General features: G+C 39.5%; 1 protein-coding gene across 3 annotated transcripts; it reads right to left on the bottom strand.

The window, feature by feature from the left end:
- Positions 1 to 1,547: 1,547 nt before the first annotated feature.
- Positions 1,548 to 17,688, bottom strand: DMTF1 (cyclin D binding myb like transcription factor 1). 3 transcript variants are annotated; one of them, XM_053464609.1, is made up of 17 exons: positions 17,580 to 17,688; positions 15,163 to 15,278; positions 12,822 to 12,944; positions 12,397 to 12,491; positions 12,182 to 12,296; positions 11,911 to 11,987; positions 10,204 to 10,361; positions 9,068 to 9,100; positions 8,685 to 8,794; positions 7,487 to 7,715; positions 6,509 to 6,660; positions 6,014 to 6,223; positions 4,045 to 4,130; positions 3,382 to 3,540; positions 2,623 to 3,000; positions 2,350 to 2,494; positions 1,548 to 1,677 (listed from the first exon to the last, which is right to left on the bottom strand). In XM_053464609.1, the coding sequence occupies exons 2-17, from the start codon at positions 15,269 to 15,271 to the stop codon at positions 1,583 to 1,585; spliced, it is 2,274 nt and encodes a 757-aa protein (XP_053320584.1). In that variant the 5' UTR covers positions 15,272 to 15,278; positions 17,580 to 17,688; the 3' UTR covers positions 1,548 to 1,582. The 3 variants fall into 3 exon arrangements, with proteins under 3 accessions (XP_053320584.1, XP_053320585.1, XP_053320586.1); XM_053464610.1 differs by having other exon boundaries at positions 3,382 to 3,525; XM_053464611.1 differs by lacking the exon at positions 12,822 to 12,944.
- Between the last annotated feature and the right edge of the window lie 932 nt (positions 17,689 to 18,620).

Raw genomic sequence — 18,620 nt, 5'->3', positions numbered from 1 at the left:
ATTTTCTGGAAAAAAGGATGTATGATTTGTGTGGGTACATTAAACAAAAAGGGGAATCTTAATACAAATAACATTGTAAAAATAGCAAAAAAAAAACCTTAGTTAAGGTACTAAATAACCCCGATATTGAAGGGGTTAAATAATTACTGAAAAGCTCATTACAGGTAGGATGTGATCCTTTCTTACATTCTAGAAAACGTGATATAAAAAGTTGACATAACTTACAGGTCCCATGTGAATGTTTGTTTAGCTGATAGGGGTACTTTAACACTATTACATGTATATTGGAACACTGGCTGCACCACCTTACCTTTTTTTTATGTTTTGGGGTTTTTTTGTTGCTCCCCAGGTAGCACACAGTGAATTTTAGAATTGAAGAATGTGTGCATTACCTAGCAGTAATATTTTCTCATTAGCCAAGATTGATTGTTTTGCTGGTAATTCCTCCTTAACATATATCTTGGGAGTAGAATGCCAGCTTCTTAAACTGAGTGTATGAGCTGGCTTAAGCATGATTAAAGTTCTGATCATTCTCTTCCATATAGTTGAACGTTCCTACTTCATTATGGGAATTAAAGTGCAAAGTAACATTTGGTCAGATCAGCTGCTAGCGGAAGAATAATATTTCTCTCAACATGCTTCAAACGAGCAGAGTGTTTAATATTTGATCTCTGAATCTTATAAGTCCCCCATCTGTCTAAGTTTTAAAAATCGTATCTCTTTTACGTATACTCTTTTATAATTTGGGTTCTATGCACGTTTTGTAACGTGTCGAAAAAGCCTTTAAAGGATATCATTCAGAGTATAAGTATAAACTATGTGGGAGCTTCCTTTTTTATGTGTTTCTAGTTTTATGGATTTGGGATTGTACTTTTCTACTAACTAGCAATGAGCACTGCTTTAAACAAAACAAGCAAGCAACCAATGCCAGCAGCATTCAGGTAAGTATCATTATTTTGTATCTGCTTTTGCTATCTGTTTCGCTACCAGGTTTGTTTGACAGGCCTGCTTTTAGTTGGCAGTCAATAAGAAAAATGGTTCTCCTGCTTGACCAGCGTGTTAAGCTTAATACTGCATATTTAAACTTGATTTGGGAAGGTTTGATTTCCAGTTTAACAGCAGCTTTTTTTGTTGTTTTTACTCAACTGACAACTCGAACCTAACAACAAGAAAGCTGTTCCATCTCTAGTGATTATTATGGTTGAGCTACACCTAATCTAGTGCTGTGGGCTAAATGTTCAGTCTTCACCATTGAGAAAATATTAAACTTCTTGGTATTGCTTGTTACTGAATTCTCTATTTCAAGCAAGTAAACTTGGCACCTGCACTGTAGTGCCTATGTAAGAATGGCTGCAGCTAAAGGAATGAAATTAGTTAAAACACTACATTAAGTGAGTTCTGTTCATGGCACTAAGTGTCCGAGCCTAAAAATAAATAGCAAGATGTGCATTCGCTGTAAAATGAACCCATGCCAACATGTAGCATAGTGCTGAGTAACACATGAACTGCATGGGTGAACAGTGGAATGGATGGGCAGACAAGGGCAGACAAAAGGACCGGTGAACTGGAATGACTGACGCTGCTAAAGGTCTTCATCTTTTGAATCATCTGAGTCTGGTCCATCCAATGATGAGCCATTGAGACATGTTCTATCACCATGGTGATGCAGAATAGGATCTAGGATTGAAACACAGCACATTAGTGCTAATAAAAAAAAAAACACCAGTAACTAAACAAATGTTTTGTTTGGGGGGGGAGTTTAGGACATACTATTGAGCTACCTTTCAGTGAAGCAGAAGCCCTACTAAACCTGTGTGTAACAGATGCTGGACTCCCATTTTATGAAAATTGGGACTGCATTTTTCCATTGACATACAGGGGTTAAATTGAAATATTCTGTATTTTTACCCTCTTGTTTCCATTATATGGATATTAAGAATGGCTCGCCGTCTAGTCTATGTTTAAGTGTTACTTCCCTAATCCCTTCAGATCTGTTGTGTAGTCTCCATTGTTGAATGTGTGAGGCGATTAGTTTGGAGCAATGTTGGCTGCATGATGCCATGCTGTTGTGTTATGTGTTAATAATGTAAGTCTTTTCCCATGTTCGTCAATTTTCCCTCCCCTGCTATGTGACTAAACTATGCCCAGTCTTAATAAAATGTGTTCTCCACCCTGACTGTTGTGTTGTGACTGGTGGTACAGTTCTTTAGAAGACCTTTTCCCTAGAAGAGCATCTTTACTCTAACTTGAGTGGCTTCCCGTCTTGTAGACAGACCTCCTGGTTCCCTTTTACACTTCATATAATTGTTGAGTTATTGTATCAGATTTGATTGTCAGTATTTCTTGTACCTGCTAGTGTTGTCAGAGGAAGCACAGGCTCTCCATCAATATCTCCTGCCTGAATGTAACTGTGTGAGGATGGACCAATGAGCACAGTTCCATCTTGGGTGGAAAGCTGCTCACATTGTTCCTCTAATGCAGTAGGCCTAAGCCCCTATATAGCAAAGAAAAAAGAGACAAGATAATGGAGATTTATAGACACAGGAATGACAGGAATTAAAGCTTTTAAAGTTTGTTTTTATTTTATTTTTTTTAAGTCCCTAGGGTTATTCTCAGTCTTACTTCTTTAACGTAGTTGTCAGACAAAGAAATGTCACTGTCATTCGGCTGTGAGTCTTCCTCTGATATTTCCTCAGCTTTTCCAACATGATGCATCAGTTTTATGCTGCTTTGCATCCTTGGCTGTAAAGATTGCTCAGAGCAGTACAAAGACTCATGGTCGGTGTGCATGGCAGTATGATGGATCTCCTGGGAAAATGAGTCCACTTCCAAAGCACTTTGGGGATTCCTAATAACATCTTGCTGCATGTCTGAATCAATGGTATGATCTGCCAGAGCCAAAGGTGAAGTGGTCTCTTCTGATGCCACAGTGCGAATTATAATGCCAGGTGTATGGCAATGGACTGTAACATTGTCACTAGTGTTGAGTACGTGTTCAGGCTGTGAACAGATAAAACAATCACTATGGGTCAGAGGTACGCATATACACATTAGCACGATCTGAAAGGTAGCAGTGCCCACCAGAAAAAAACTGAAAACCTCTAATGAGCCATAGGTGGTCCATTGGGCAGCCTACATATGTCAAAGATAACATTGCCCAACCGCTAGTTTTAAAATGTTCCTTTTTACCAATTGCAAAAAAAAAATATGTTGGCAAAAATTAAACTATACCATTGAACATGTAAACAAAATTCCAGAGTAGGACTATGCGGAGTATGATAATGGAACATCCCTCCATACATTAGTTGTCTTTACATTGGATGCACCCCTGTGGGTCTCAGCAGTCTGGAAAACAGCTTAAGGGAATAAAAAAGGACTTACAGATAAGGCATGCACAATTATTTGTTCTGGAGATGCTGGAGATGAGTTGGATGCCAGTGTCACTGCTGGGCTTGTAGTTAATGATAATGGAAGACTTTGGCTTGATGCCGTCTGGAGGATGAAGGTGCCAGTGGTACCACTTGGCTGCAGGAAAAATGACTGAGATATAAGAAAAAACATTTATGGTTGAGTTAGGAACTGGCTTCATAACCAAGCACCATTCAGATTGAAAAGTATTTTTCTTATAACACGGCCAATAATAGGTTTGGCCAAATCATGTGCCAAATTACTAGTTGCCAATATTGCAATTTGTTGACTCTAATCCAGATCAATGTCTTTTTAATGCTAGAGATCATTTTTAACAAAAACACTGTACAGGCAAAAAAAAAGTGAAATTAAATATTTTTCAATGCTTGTCTATTCTTAAAGCAAGGTTTATAGGGAGGTATATGCATTTAAAATTTTGGTTCTTATGTATTTAATCATTACTCGGGCTTCATCGTTGCAATACTTAAAAAAAAAAAATGATTAAGAAACAAGAACTTGATTAAGAAACAAAACTTGACCTCTAGTACAACAATGGTAATATTTGTGTTTCATACATCCTTTTACTGGACACCAGTACGGTTTTAATGTACCTGTTCTACATTGTCACGCACTTACTGGGAGGATCTCAAATGTCTGCAGGGCACTGCTGTTTAGTGTTATTGTCTCTGGATCAACTGTGGAGGAGGATGAGTCTGATGAGGCTAGACAAAAAAAATAAAGAAAAACTTCATATTAATGTCTCAGGACTGCTGGAATAAAAAGTGCCTTGGACACAACCCAACCAGGCAATCAGAAGACGCTTCCATCACAACAGGTTTATTTCTATACTGGCTTACTTGATACTTAATTGTGTGTGAAAATTTGCCCCCCCCCCCCAGTTTTATCTGTGGCCCCCCTTCCTTAAGTATCATTCCTGGGTGTGTGACTGTATTCAGTTTTCCAATCACAGGCTAATTTGTGCTGTAACTGTCTATAGGTGAAAAAAGTAATCCTACTGAGCAAACAATGGCTTTCTAGTGTTGAGGGGCCCCCATGTAACAACTTTGCCCACTGGCATAAATAGAGGGGTATACAAAAAACAAAAACTGTCTGCGCTTCTCACCCTAATAAAGTCTAAAAGTTGGCAACAAATAGATAAACATAATATAAATGAGAGGTTTTGGTTATATGAATTGGCCAAAGCATAATTAAGCTCACCCGCCACATCAAGGCACACTCGCAATAGGGTGAGAACCTACTCTCACCTCCTTCATAGTGGGCACACAAAGCAGTTTATACTGCTACCAAAACCTTATTAATGTGTTGGGGGAGGTGCAATTAACCTTCCTCCCCATTAACCCCTGGACAGCAAGCTACAACCAGACTGATGAGGAGCCAACAGCCTCAAATGTGAGCAAACGGAAAAGAAAAAATGTCGGCGCGCTAAGCTAGTTTTTGTATAAACTGTATTTGCGGCATGCTCCTGCCTGCTCGGTAGGCCTCATATTACATATTTGTATTTGAGCCTGAGACTAGCTTAGCGCAACAACATTTTTTCTTTTCCCTGTAACTACATGGTTTGCAGCAGTCGCAACCAGGCCCGTGCCGCTAGGGGCTCTGGTGCGACCCTTTCTTCCTGTCTCCCCGACTGATCCAGGTAGGAAGGACCCTTTCTAAACTAATCTGAACCCGCACTGTGAGACGGGAACTGACCGGGGTCAAGTGACCCCGCAGTGAAACCGAGGCTGCTTGCAGTGTGCATGAGCAGCCAGAGGGAAAGCTGCAGGAGCGGTGAGAGTTAAGTGAGGATGGGAGGGAGGTGAGATGTATGTATATGTATGTGCACAGTCATACTTTGTGTGTGTGAGCATGCATGTGAACTTTACGTTCCACCCAGCAACTCAATTCCTCCTCAACTGCTCTTGCCACAAGGAAAAAACAAGGCGGCTGTAAACCTTGGCTCTGAAACACCTTGCTTCAACCCATCATCACAGAAGACCACCCCACAGCCAACTAAAATCTTGGCTCTTTTACAAGGCATCCCCAAGTGCATAGAACTGAATGTTACCCTGTTTCTGCACTCACAGATAACTGATGTTAGAATTAGGTGCAGAATATGCACATTTTCATGTATATTGTTGCATATAATACATTGTTCAAAATATGTCAATGTTTCATTTTATTTACAGTTTGTATGAATAACTATTGCGAAAGATGTATAATATGTTGAAGATTATCTTCAAAAGGAAAAACAACGTTCTGCATACACTGGCGTAACTACATGGGTCGCAGTTGCGACTGGGCCCGTGCCTCTAGGTGGCTCGGTGTGACCCCTGTGATCTCTTCTTCCCTTCTCCTTGTACCGGAATAAAATTGTTTGGAAAGGGCCCTTCAGACCTGGACCGCACCGATCCAGGTCGGAAGGGCCTTTTCTAAACTATTTATAACTGGCACAGGGAGACAGGAACGTATTGGAGGTCACGTGACGTCACAAGGCTGCTCGCACACTGTTGCCCCAGGGCTCCTCCTGACCTTGAACAATGCTTGGACATCACCTTTTTTTATGTTTGTCTCTGAAATGTGGCGAGGGACAGATAGCACTTACGTAGATGTGTAATCTGTACAGGTATCTGTAAGGTTGCCATGGAACTTTGAGGATGACCTGGGCTGTCCTCCAAATGAGCTAGTCTGATCTGGACATGCTGAATGTTGGGATTACCACTTTGGGACTGGATATCCACTTTGCTGCCCAGCTCCTCAGCACCCAGGAGGGACGTTTGGTTTTCATGCAGCTGTCGCAGGCCTTTAATTAACACTGAAATATATACACGTTCATAGGTAAGCATGCTGGGGTAGACGAACATGTCACTATTTTACACGTATCTTGCTGGTGACTTTTTACTGAATGCATGTGTGCTACAACTCCCAGAATCCTTAGCCAGTAGAGTGCAAAAGTTGGTATACACTGTAAACCATATAAACATGATATACACAGCCACCTAATGAGAGTCCTGCGGTAAACCGAATGTCTGCAGAGTGCAGCAAACCTAAGCCAACTAGTACATTATACTCAACATTATTTTAATGACACATCCATTACCAGGGAATGATACATCCTTGTGATTTCCAATCTGCCGCTTGACAGTCCACCATTTACTCCTGAGCCACTGTGGTGAGCGAACACTGCTCCATCCTTCTGACAATATATCCCAGTTTATGTCATTTTCATCTTCCACACCGAGCTCTGCTATTCTAGCACATGAACAGACAGTAAAGCAAAACAAGGCAAGCAATTCAATCTACCATAAGGAAAAATTTTCAGCGACAATACAGACACTTCATCATGGCTGTCCCTGAATGACAACTGCACGTGTCTTACTGTCGTGGTCATTACTATAGGCGACAGAGTGGGAACCAAGCAAACTGGTGGGAAGAAAGGGATTCCTCACAATAGTTAGCTGATCATGTTAAATAGGAGCGATACTATGGGAAACTCTCCATGTGATCTGCTGTGGAATTAAAGCCTCTGCATAATGTGAACAGACACACAGGTAGAGGTTACGTTACAAAAACACTCTTTCTTTTTTCCCCCACAGAGGGTTTGCATATTAAAAACTGATTTTACTGGAAAGTTTAAAAAGCAGTCTTATTACCATAAAGCTAATAGAATGTTTCTGATGGCGTGACCACGGTTGCTATGGTAATATGGACACTTTTCAAACATTTCACCAGAATCACTTATACGTAATAACAGGTTTTTATATTAATACTGTTAATGAAGCCTAGCGTTTAACACATCTTGGGGCTAAAATATTTTGTTGATACTGTGGCGGCGTAGAGTTTGAAAAGCCATCAATGACCACAGCAACCAAAGGAATGATCCAATCAGCAGGCGTGTTTCATTGTTGGCGATGGTGATACTAGTACTTTTTGAGTGGTAATCTTTTCATATATAAAACACGCTTTGTACTTAGTATAAAAGGCAGTCCATTTGCCATTACAAAAATATCAAATACACATAATACTTATGAGCAAGACTACTACATGAACCAATTTAAATGGATAAGATTTGTCAAACCTCAGGATCAAATTGATTTCATCTTCTTTGGTCCACTGAGTGCCACCGCTCTGCTTCCAGTTCAAATAATTTAACCACTTAGAGCGACACTGCTTTTCTGACCGTGTTCCCACTCGTTCAGCCACTAATGCCCAAGACACTCCTTGTGTTACTATATCTCCTGCTTCAGTGCCAGTGAGCTCATGGACAACCTCCGTTAGCCTTCTCTCTTCTTCATCTGTCCACTTCCCTTGTAAATGTAAAACAACGCGAAAGTGTTAAGCTGTGTGAGGACAAATAAAATAACTAGTATATGTTAATTTCAAGTAGCTTATGTAATACACATGATTTTAGCTGTTCTGGGTATCCCATTAAATCTCAAAATAGTTACACTTTACATGGGTGAAAGCCGCCTAATGTATGCAGAATATTATTATCTGAAATCTGCAGTATATATATATATATATATATATATACATACATACATATATATATATATATACATACACACACACAAACACAGTACCGGTCAAAAATTTGAGGTCACTCGGAAATTGCCTTGTTTTTGAAAAGCAAATTTTGTCGATTAAAATAACATCTAATGGAGCAGAAACACAGTGTAGACGTTGTTAATGTTGTAGCTGGAAATGGCTAATTTTAACAGAATATCTTCACGGGTGTACAGAGACCCTTTATCACTCCCATCACTCTTATGGTCCAATGGCATGTCGCTAATCCAAGTTTAAGTATGAAGTGCTAATTGATCATTAGAAAACTCTTTTGCAATCATGTTTCATAGGAAACGTTCCTGTATATTTAACAAACTTAAATGTCTAAACACGGACTGATTTTTGACCTTATAAAGCCACGGGCAAAACGCACCCCGTACATTTTCATTACCCTTTTTTTATGCACGTTTAAATTAAAAATAAATGCATGCATGGTGAAGTGCATCTTGGGTGCGTGACTTGGTTTACAAAACCCTGTTCAAGCCATTATTACAGCAGAAAAGCATCTACCAACTCCTTGCTGTTTGAGAAACACCATATTTACTATATGAACTGAAGACATTTCAACTTCATATATGTCAACTATTACACAAGCTCCTGGGAAGCTTGACATCAAATTCCTATCGCTATTTCAATATATTTCACAAGTATGTATAGTTTTTTCTTCTCTAAGTCAAAGGTAATGCTGGTACTGGATGCAGCAGACACACCAGTTCTGCAGGTTTCTTTCATCAGACGGCAGCGATCTTTCACAGATGAGGCGCTCCTTCCAAGAGCAGCTCCTATCGTTGCCCAATCATTCCCATGCTTCACTCGCAGTCTGCAAAATAAATATAAAAACATCTTCTAAATTGACTACATAAAAAAACACAGGCACTAGTTTAGTTTTGCTTTTGCCATTTTATTTATCTGATCTGTGTTAGCCAGTAGCAAGTTGGAAAACACAGAGGGCAAAACCTCAAAGTTTAGTAAACTTAATTAAAAAAATGTTTCCATATTTCAGTCTACTCTTTGCAGGGAAGAAGACTGGGGGGGAATGCCCAGGCTTGCACTACCATGCATCAACTATCAAGCCTAATTGAGGACAACTTACTCTCGAAGTCTTTCAATTTCTGCATGTGTGTATCTGTATGGAAAGAAAAACAACAATACTTAAATCTCATCACACGGATATTCCTTCTCCAGTGAAACATGCACAAGACTACATTTATTTATGGTTCTTATTTGAAGGTGATCCCAAGCCCTAATTTGACTTATAGGTCCCAGAGAAGGAGAACAAAATATACACATCTATAAGCCTCGCGCGTGGTAGATAAGAGGAATAACCTTCCAGCAGAAATGGTACAAGCTAATAAAACATGCATGAGCTAGGTATAAGCCTATCCTGAATATATGACAAGACTAAGGACCAAATAAACCTTGACGTTTTGAAAGTAGAAAAAAGGGCAGACTGGATGAACCAAAGTCTGCTATCAAATTCCAGGTTTCTATGTAACTCATAGGTTAACAGGTGGACGCACCCTGAACTATTTAGATATCCATCCCTGGCTTCAAATTCGTCAGATCAACTAATCTGCTCTCCTGCATTAAACTAGACACGGCAACCTGTCTTCTATGTATGTCCAAATTGCACCTCTGATCCTCTTCTGAACCCCCTCATTTCACACCTTAACCTATCATTGTAATAGAGCCAACAAATCTACTTACGCCTTGTAAATAAAATGTAATAATCTATCACAGATCTACGAGGGACAGAATAACCTATTAAAGAGCATGCACTTCTAGATTCTCCCGTAAGGCATTTTATAAGACAGAAAATCATGTTGGTAATAGGTAGCTCTTTAACATATGGGCCGAGCTTCAGGTAAGCCATTTAGACCCTAATCTACAAAAACAAAAGATAAAATAGATTTTTCTCCGTTATTTCGCTCTTTAACAAGATAGAGTACATCTTGACACCAGGAATTCTTATGAGCCGTCTAACACTGTGTACACTGTAGTTCACAAAGCAGCAGTGGGTCCCTGTAACAGCCTGCACAGTGCATGTTTTATAAGGACTATGAAGGGTGAACTGCTCACAATGAACCCTGCTCATGTGAATTGAGAGGTGATAGAAAGGATGGACATATTTTATTTGGTATCACACAGCAAACATCACATCATGCAGCAAGTGAATGGTGGCTTTGTTTCCAGACTTTTGATTTTTAATATAAAGCCTTTTTCTCTTACTTTCCCACGTGGTTCCTATCATCATACATGCGCAGAACTCTCCTGTACACAGCAAACAGGGGGCGATTCAAACCCCAAGCTATTGTTCGATAGAAGTCTTTCCTCTCATCTTTGGACATCTCAAAAATAATCTCTGTTGCATCTTTAATGCCATGTGCCTGAAGAAACAAAAACAAATGGGTCTATTCACTAAAGGGAGTGTTGTCAGGAGACTTCCTAGGAGAGTTATGGTTTCAACCCCTTGACTATACATTATGAATGGTGAGCATCTGTTGCAGGAAGAACTATGTATAATGCATAGTTAAATCTGTGATAGTCTGCTCATGCATTGAATTATGCATTATACAGAGCCAGCTCAACAATTCCTGATGGAGAAACCTGTCAGTGCTGGCCCTTCATAATGAATCGTGAAGTGAGGGAGTCAAAATCACAATACCCAAGTGATCCATACGGTGCTACAAAATGTTATAACTTCTACTTAAGCATTATAATATATAGCAGTTGTGTACATAACATATTTTATATAATGTTTTGAACAGCCCATAGGTTGTTGCAAGGTGTACACTTCATTTCAATGCGGGTCTGCTATATGAACAATTATATACAGGGGATACAACCTATCAACACTGTAACCAAGGCTCGTTTACTGTATTGAACTGCAAAGAGCACTATTTGGGATGAGTGGAAAGTTTAAAGAGAATTTGTCACAAACAAAAAGTTTATGCTTAATGGTTCTTCAGCCTCTTCTCTGTTACTTAGAGATTCTACTATAGGAAGTTATATACATTGTTCAGGTACACCATTTTTCCTCCATTTGAACCCTAATAGATTGTCTGCACAATGCGACCGGCCAGGTCCTTGGCTTTAAATGAGACATTTGAAGGACTGTTCAATAAAAATAATACTGACACTCGACTAAACAAAACAATTTGATACTGAAATAAAAGAAAAAGGTGGACTGTACAGAGAGCTATCATAGAATTCAATGAGTTATTACAGTGTTCACCCCCCCACCAAAAGAGAAAAAAACTTAGCATCTCAAAATATTAACCTAGTCAAGGACCTGGCCACTGATGGGCTTCATTTAGATGGTAAACAGACAAAATTAATCTAAAATTATGTCTGATAGAATTATATATTTGCTCATCATCAACTAACAGAAGAAAATGAATGGATTTCAGAACGGAATGACTGTGCATTTGAATCTGGGCCACATTGTTCCAGGTCATTTGTTGTTCACCCACAGTGCATTACATAATCAAAAACATGTTTTGCTCTTATAACTAACCAGTATAAGGTAAAGATGCACTTTGTGGTTCATAGGTGCCTGTCCAGACACAGATCTTGGGGCCCAAAATGAAGCGTAAGAATACCTTCTGCCATTGCTTTGATGGAAACGTGTACAGCCAGAGAAAAAAAAAGTGTTTCTGTTGCTTCATTTTTTAAAGGGACAGTGGTTTAGTTAAACCATGCGGACTGCTTTTTTGACTGGGTCACTCTAGCACACGTAACTACCATATCTCTCAGAAACAGATGAATAAGCACAAAAAACTGTTGCAGTTCAGATATGCATATTATAAACTTGCAGACAAGAAAATCTCATGCACATAAGCAGGTATATTAAATAAAACGGAGAACTTCATCCACCCTTAAGCAATCCTTGAACATGCATATGTGTTTGTATCAAGAACAAAAACCACTTATTACCTTTAAGTACTGATCAATGTTGTTCATTAAGATCGCAATTTCCTCTTTGGACCACATGCCTTGCTTCCATCTGTGACCTTAAAAAGGGGAGGTTATTCAGTGGAATTTGTGCATGCTCAATGGCCTCCTTTTTTACGTTGCCTTAAATAAAACACAGCTACTGTTTTAAGATATTTAGTTTACACGTTTATCTCGGAGAAGCTGATATCTGTAAATACATATAAAGCAAATACTCTCAGGAATGCACTTTTAGTATAGTAATATAGGAAACCTTTATTGGTAAGAGTATCTTTGTCTTCTTTGCTAGTGAACCAGGCTCGACTGACTGCCGATGCCTCTTCATTGCCGGTGGGAGAAATGTCATCGTGTTGTTCATTCTGGAGAATCTAGAAAAGATGAGTTGAAAACAATTCGAAACTGCAGTATTACAGAATTAATAATATATGCATAAAACAAATAGGCACAATTTGGGTCAACATGTAATACCTGGATCTGCGTGATGGAGTCCTCATTCAAGTCATCATCAGCCACTTCTGTGGTTGCGGTCATTGTTACCTCGAAACTACTGTCATTTCCAGACACTGAAATAAGTTAAAAAAGGGTGAGTTTGCAGACCATAGAAGATGTGGATTAATTATTTAAGAGAGCTAAAGTAGAGCTAGAAGAAAAGTATTTTATATAACAACTCCCCAATTCCAATAAATAAAGAGGGTTCATGCCATTTAAAAACAATCCTTTATAAAGGCTTTATAAAATAGCTAAATTCTGGTATTTCTTTGTTTTGAATGTTTCTTGTGTTGCCATCTGTAATGTATATAAATTAATAGTAGTATAATCATTCATGTTATCATAATTGAACAGATAACGGTAGAGAAATCAGGGGCAGGACACTTTCTTTACCATATACCTACATGGCAGTGCCACGACAGATATACAGGGTGTAGTCTCGGTAATACTGTGCTCATGTTCAGGTGTCAAACACAGTCTCTTGGTAGGGGGTCCAACAATTTCTTCAGAGACTACTTCATCTGTCTCTAAAAGTGATCATAAACATATAATATAAAGCTCATTCTTCCTGTATAGCTCCGCTTGGTTTAATAAGTTAAGATTTTAATAACAAGAGTTTTACAGCCACAATAGTTATAAATCTGTTCCTATGTGAAGTTATACTTACCTATTTACATCCCATCCTATTGTGAACCTGCATCCATCAAATTATACCTTCTAACCTTTGTAAAACATTTTATAAGGAGGTTGTGCTCTTGTGAGACTAACATTCCCAGCATTTAACATGGAATTAACACTCAACAAATGTTCTAGTCGGAGTTGTAAGACTATATTAAATTGTGCCACATACCGTATTTGCTCGATTATAAGACGAGGTTTTTTTCAGAGCAAATGCTCTGAAAAATACCCCTCGTCTTCTAATCGGGGTCGTCTTCTAATCAGACCTCAAATAGAGGTCTGATTAGGAGACTAAGATCCAGATCCCCCGCACCGCTGCAGGGGACCTGGATCCTCCTGTCTCACCCGACCCCCCCCCATCAGCGGGTTGACGTCTACGCGATCCGCGTAGACAACGTCCGCTGCAGCTGGAAGGAGGTGTGGCTAGCAGCGGGGGTTGTCTGCGTCCGTCGCATACACCTTCCCCGACTGTCAGAGATCAGACTTCCCCGCACCGGTGCCGCACCGGTGCGGGGAACTCTGATCTCTGACAGCCGGGGAAAGTATACGCGACGGACGCATACAAACCCCCGCTGCTAGCCACACCTCCTTCCGGCTGCAGCAGAAGGCGACGTCAACCCGCTGCCCCGGCTGGAAGCACCGGTAAGAGAGGGGGGAGAGCGGGGGAAGGGGGGTGAGAGAGGGGGGGAGAGAGAGAGAGAGAGAGTGTGTGTGTGTGTGTGTGTGTGTTAGTTAAATGGGGGTATAGGGTGTGTGTGTGTGTGTGTGTTAAATGGGCATAGGGCATTTCTGGAGTGGCGTTAAGGGGGCATTTAATAGAGCACTCTGCCTCCTGAAATGCCTTATACCTCCCTATATGCCACTCTGCCCCATAATATGCCTTTTAACCCCCTAATTGGCAGAGTGGCATATAGGGGTATAAGGCATTTCTGGAGGCAGAGTGCTCTATACAATGCCTTTTAACTCCCTTAATGCCACTCTGCCTCCTGAAATGCCTTATACCTCCCTATATGCCACTCTGCCCCATAATATGCATTTTAACCCCCTAAATGCCAGAATGGGATATAGGGGTATAAGGCATTTCTGGAGGCAGAGTGGAACATAGGGGGGTCAAAAGGCATACCATGGGGCACAGTGGCATATAGAGGGTTAAAAGGCATATCATGGGCCACAGTGCCATATTGGAGTGGCAAGCCTGGGGGCAGATGTGCGTAACTGGGGGACAGGTTGGAAAATACAAGAAATAAAAACAAAAAAAATCTTTTTCTCAATCATAGCTTTTATTAAAAAAAATAGTTTACATGAATTAACATTTACTGGTAAAACTTTTTTCCTTTGGGGTCGTCTTATATTCAGGCTTTTTCTTTTTTTCCTAAGTTAATATTCAGATTTTGGGGGGTCGTCTTATAATCAGGGTCGTCTTATAATCGAGCAAATACGGTATTAGTCAAAGACTTTTGCAAAACAGTATTTAAGAATGTAACTGTAGCATAGACTTTTTGTTTCATGATCAATGCAATTGTTGTGGCGATAAGATCAACGGCAGCCTGTTACAAAAGCTGCGTGAAGCAATCCACATTCAGCAACCTAAAGCAGATCTGTCGCATTTCCCAAATCTTTTGCAGGTCAGCCCACTAAATAATCCTATGTGAAGGTGTTTACAGATTAAAATGATTGCTTATTGATTTACTTCATCATATTTCATGGAGCTGAAGTAAGCAACGTGTATGTACTAGGAACCCACACAGCACTACCACGAGGACTTAAATTACAGGGCTGGGCCGAATGACAAAATGATACAAATTACATGCAACTGCATTATTATGCCAGAGAGATACAGCACTTTGTAGCAAATTGTGAATGCATTTCTTTGAGCATGTCAGCTATATTAGCCAATTGTAACAGCATATTATAAAAGCTATTTCTATATCCCTGTGTGCACAAATAATGCCCACTTGTGAGATCATTTTAATGAACAAAATAAATAGAAAAATTTTTTTTCACATAATCCATATTGAAGCCTAATGTGAATACTTCTTCATAATAATAACTAAAATCCACAAATACCATTCTGTGGACAATGGAGGATTAGGTTTCCGTCAAGGTCCTGGGTAAGAGTGAGAGAGTTCCTGGTTTGTACTTTCACGGTGCCAGACACTTCTTCAACTGTGCTCATACTCAATCTGTGCAAAAAACAAAACACGCTAGTACACGCTGCATACATGGTACATGTGCAATTGCACCACATTCACTAACATTCTGCAAGCCTAGAAAACTACTCAACTGCTAGGGGCTCAAGTTCAGAATACAAACACGTAGTTATCATTTTTAACCTGCAGAGGTTGATTCACATAAATCACCAATGTTGCAATGAATGTTTACTGTGACATCTACCCATGTGGAAACATGAAAGGAAGGCTAAAAAACGAATTATTCTGCTAATGACTGGCAACATTAGACATGTCCAATCTTAAAGGAAACAAAATAAATGTGAGTTTGTGGCACTTGGCAAGAGGCTTGAGCATTCCAGCTTCACCATCAGTTCTGAAGACTAAGCCCAGAAAGTTCCTTGTCCAGAAGGGCTGACATGGTCTTCATAATGTATAGTGAAATACATGATGTGATTTTATTAATCTCCCCAGCTCAACCTTCTTAAAAGGAGAAGCTCTCTGGAGATTATGATGGACAGACGTTCTTTTCATAGGATCTTTTCATACACCACATTTTATTAAACGGAGCAACAAAAAACGCTGAGGTCCAGTTTATCCTGTGTTGAGGGCCCTCAGCTCTCTCTTGTTCCGGATCTTGGTGGCTGTTTCTTAAAACATGTGACCTGGCTAAACAGGTCAATATGTATTCTTATATGAAAAATCACATTTAAAATTGTATGGACCACATTAACATGCCACATATCATAGGCATTATACTGCATTATGGCTCATTTACTTCCAAATATTAGGACAGCAATCAACAAGATGTTCAAATGTATACGGAAACAATATGAAGTCTTGGTAGTTTAGTTTTTTGCTTTGTTTTATAGCACACATTTGGCTGCTTATCTGTACAACTCCAGTTAATGATTGGGATTTTGATGCGATCTCTCGTCTGCAAACCCAAAACAAGTTAAAATGCCTTTTCAGTTTAGCAAATATGTATCGGCTCAGTTGTGTTCCAAGAAGCCACATGAATGAGTCAATGTGTTACATGATCAAAAGATTCTCTCCAGGAAAGTTTTGCTTCCAGCGGTTTCTAGGCATTATGTTCTTAGCGCTTTAATGAACGTAATATCTCCCAGCTTTTACATAGCTACATCAGCAATTTTCACCATGAATTCAAGAAAATCACAATAGAACAGTTCTTTATTGCTTCTCGTTTGAAGTCTGGTATAGACAAATAGCCGTGCACCAAACTGCAAACTAAGGGAATTGTGTTGCTGCTGACATTACACATGAGTAATGTAATTGTTGGCAGCATCCCTCGGGACAACACATACATTTCTATGGCTATGTTTTTAAATTGATAAAAGATACAGAGGCAAAAAGTTCGATTCGTACGGACCTAACTTAAGTACGTATAAAAGTGATCCTTATGCAAAGTTTGGAAAGTGTTCATATCACCATAGCAACCGATGGGATTGCTTCAGTAACTGGACTAGTTGTTATAGCGATAGAACTACTTTTCACAAGAAACCCTTTCTATATGTAAAACTCATTGTATTCCCATCCGCAAAATACTTGTTTTGATACTTTTTTTAAAAATTGCAACATGTGAATTATATATGAGCACAATCCATATGATTGCATATTCTGTAGATTGTAAACTCTTTTGAGCAGCGCCCTTCTCATCTGTTGTTTCTGTATGTCATGTTATGTTATGTTATACACTAAGTGTTATGTCCTGTCTACCCTATGCGATGGCACTATATAAAACAATAAATAATAAAATAGCCATGTCTCCAGCTCCTTTAACCGTGGTTGGCTTGGATTTAGTACCGGACACAGCAGCAGCGCCCTGTTTATTTTATGGGGCTTACACAGATACAGCAATGATGGAGTAACTTGACTTAACTGTAAATGAAATATAAAACTATAGAATAACTTATTTTATTGTAATGTGGTTTATTTCTATTACAGAATAATTGGTATGTCAGACATATTTGTGTGTCAGTTTTTTAAGCCACTATGTGCTTAATTATAATTAAAACACATTTTGAGAAACACACAATCTCAACATATGATATTCAAAACATAGCAAACGAATTTACAAAACATCATGTATGCACAACAATAACAATGTAAAAGATGCGAGAAGTGCACCCAGGGCTAAACACACGTCACAGAATGTGATATTTATATTTCTTCTAGAGCTACCCAAGTTCTCTCCTGGCCAATAGTGACCCGTGTTATAGAACATCCGGGTACTCTAAAGGACCAAATATTGGGGCCTTCCACCCTGACTCACACAGGGCCGGGCCTCATACTCACTTCCTGTTTTGAGTCCGGGTACTTGTAGAGCAGGATGGAGGCTCCGAGATACCAGGATGCAGGAACACACCAAGGCATTTGGCTTATCGCTGTTTACCCCTCCTCCACCGGAAACGGAGGAGACGGTCCGCGCCTCACTTCCGCCCTTAATTACAATGGTGTGTTGCTGTGTTTTGTTGGTAGCCGCACGGTTGAAAGAAATATACCTCACCAGCTATCGTTTGGTGATTTCTTAGGGGTTTTGTTGTGTGAATTTTGTACTAAAGAGACCTTCTTGAAGTCGCAGAGCGTGTATGTTCGAAAGTGAGGGAGCCTTCAAATGTTGAATGGTCGTTGCTATGCCTTAAAGTATATGTATTTCCTTCAGACACTGCTATTGTGCTGCAACATAGTCTGCTGATTGTGGCCCTAGATAAAAGTTTAGTGACACTAGTTCACCATGAAGTGATTTTTTTGTGTGTGCGTCTTGTCATGTCATTACTGAAACGTTATATTTTACGTTAACGGAAAGTATCCCATATCCACCCAAAACGAATAAGCCTGGCCTTGCTGCAGTTTACAGTATAATCTACAATCTTAAAACAGGAGTAATGCAACCTTTTTCCCTCCCAGGGAAATATCGAGACAGGTTAATGGTCTAAAGTTTGGGGAAAACTCATGGTTTGCGATTTAGATACTTGTCTAAAATAACATTCAGGGTGGAATCTAGACAATCTCTGAAGAATGCTACCATAAAAACTAATGGAAATATCATCTGTTACATATTAGATTTTGTAGATGATCAAGGACCAGATCTATAAATTTGAAATCCAGGTGCAATTAAAGGCACGGATTAATGTTTTTATATCCACGGTAGGGTTAAAATATGGCAAGAGGGGCTCCCTGACAAGGTTTGTTGGGGGTTCAGTATTTCATGCTATGCTATTAAGCCCCTACAAAAGCAATACGGGTAGAGAACGTTTTTGGCACACTTAAGGGCTTTCATTCAGTATAGTTTAATATACTGTGCTGACCCCTACTGACATTTTCATGGTATTAAGA

The sequence above is a fragment of the Spea bombifrons genome, chromosome 4, assembly GCF_027358695.1.
Source record: "Spea bombifrons isolate aSpeBom1 chromosome 4, aSpeBom1.2.pri, whole genome shotgun sequence".
In the NCBI taxonomy this organism is placed as follows: Eukaryota; Metazoa; Chordata; class Amphibia; order Anura; family Pelobatidae; genus Spea; species Spea bombifrons.
The sequence above is the reverse complement of the archived record's forward strand: the minus strand, read 5'-3'. Positions and strand labels throughout refer to the sequence as shown.

What these genes read in the sequence shown, in the direction of transcription:
- DMTF1 (XM_053464609.1), bottom strand. Translation starts at nt 15,271, where the DNA reads ATGAGCACAGTTGAAGAAGTGTCTGGCACCGTGAAAGTACAAACCAGG. An exon ending in GAAATCAATTTGATCCTGAG is followed by an intron (nt 6,661 to 7,486) that starts GTTTGACAAATC and finishes TTCATGTGCTAG; the next exon opens with AATAGCAGAGCTCGGTGTGG. An exon ending in TGTACAGATTACACATCTAC is followed by an intron (nt 4,131 to 6,013) that starts GTAAGTGCTATC and finishes TTTTTTGTCTAG; the next exon opens with CCTCATCAGACTCATCCTCC.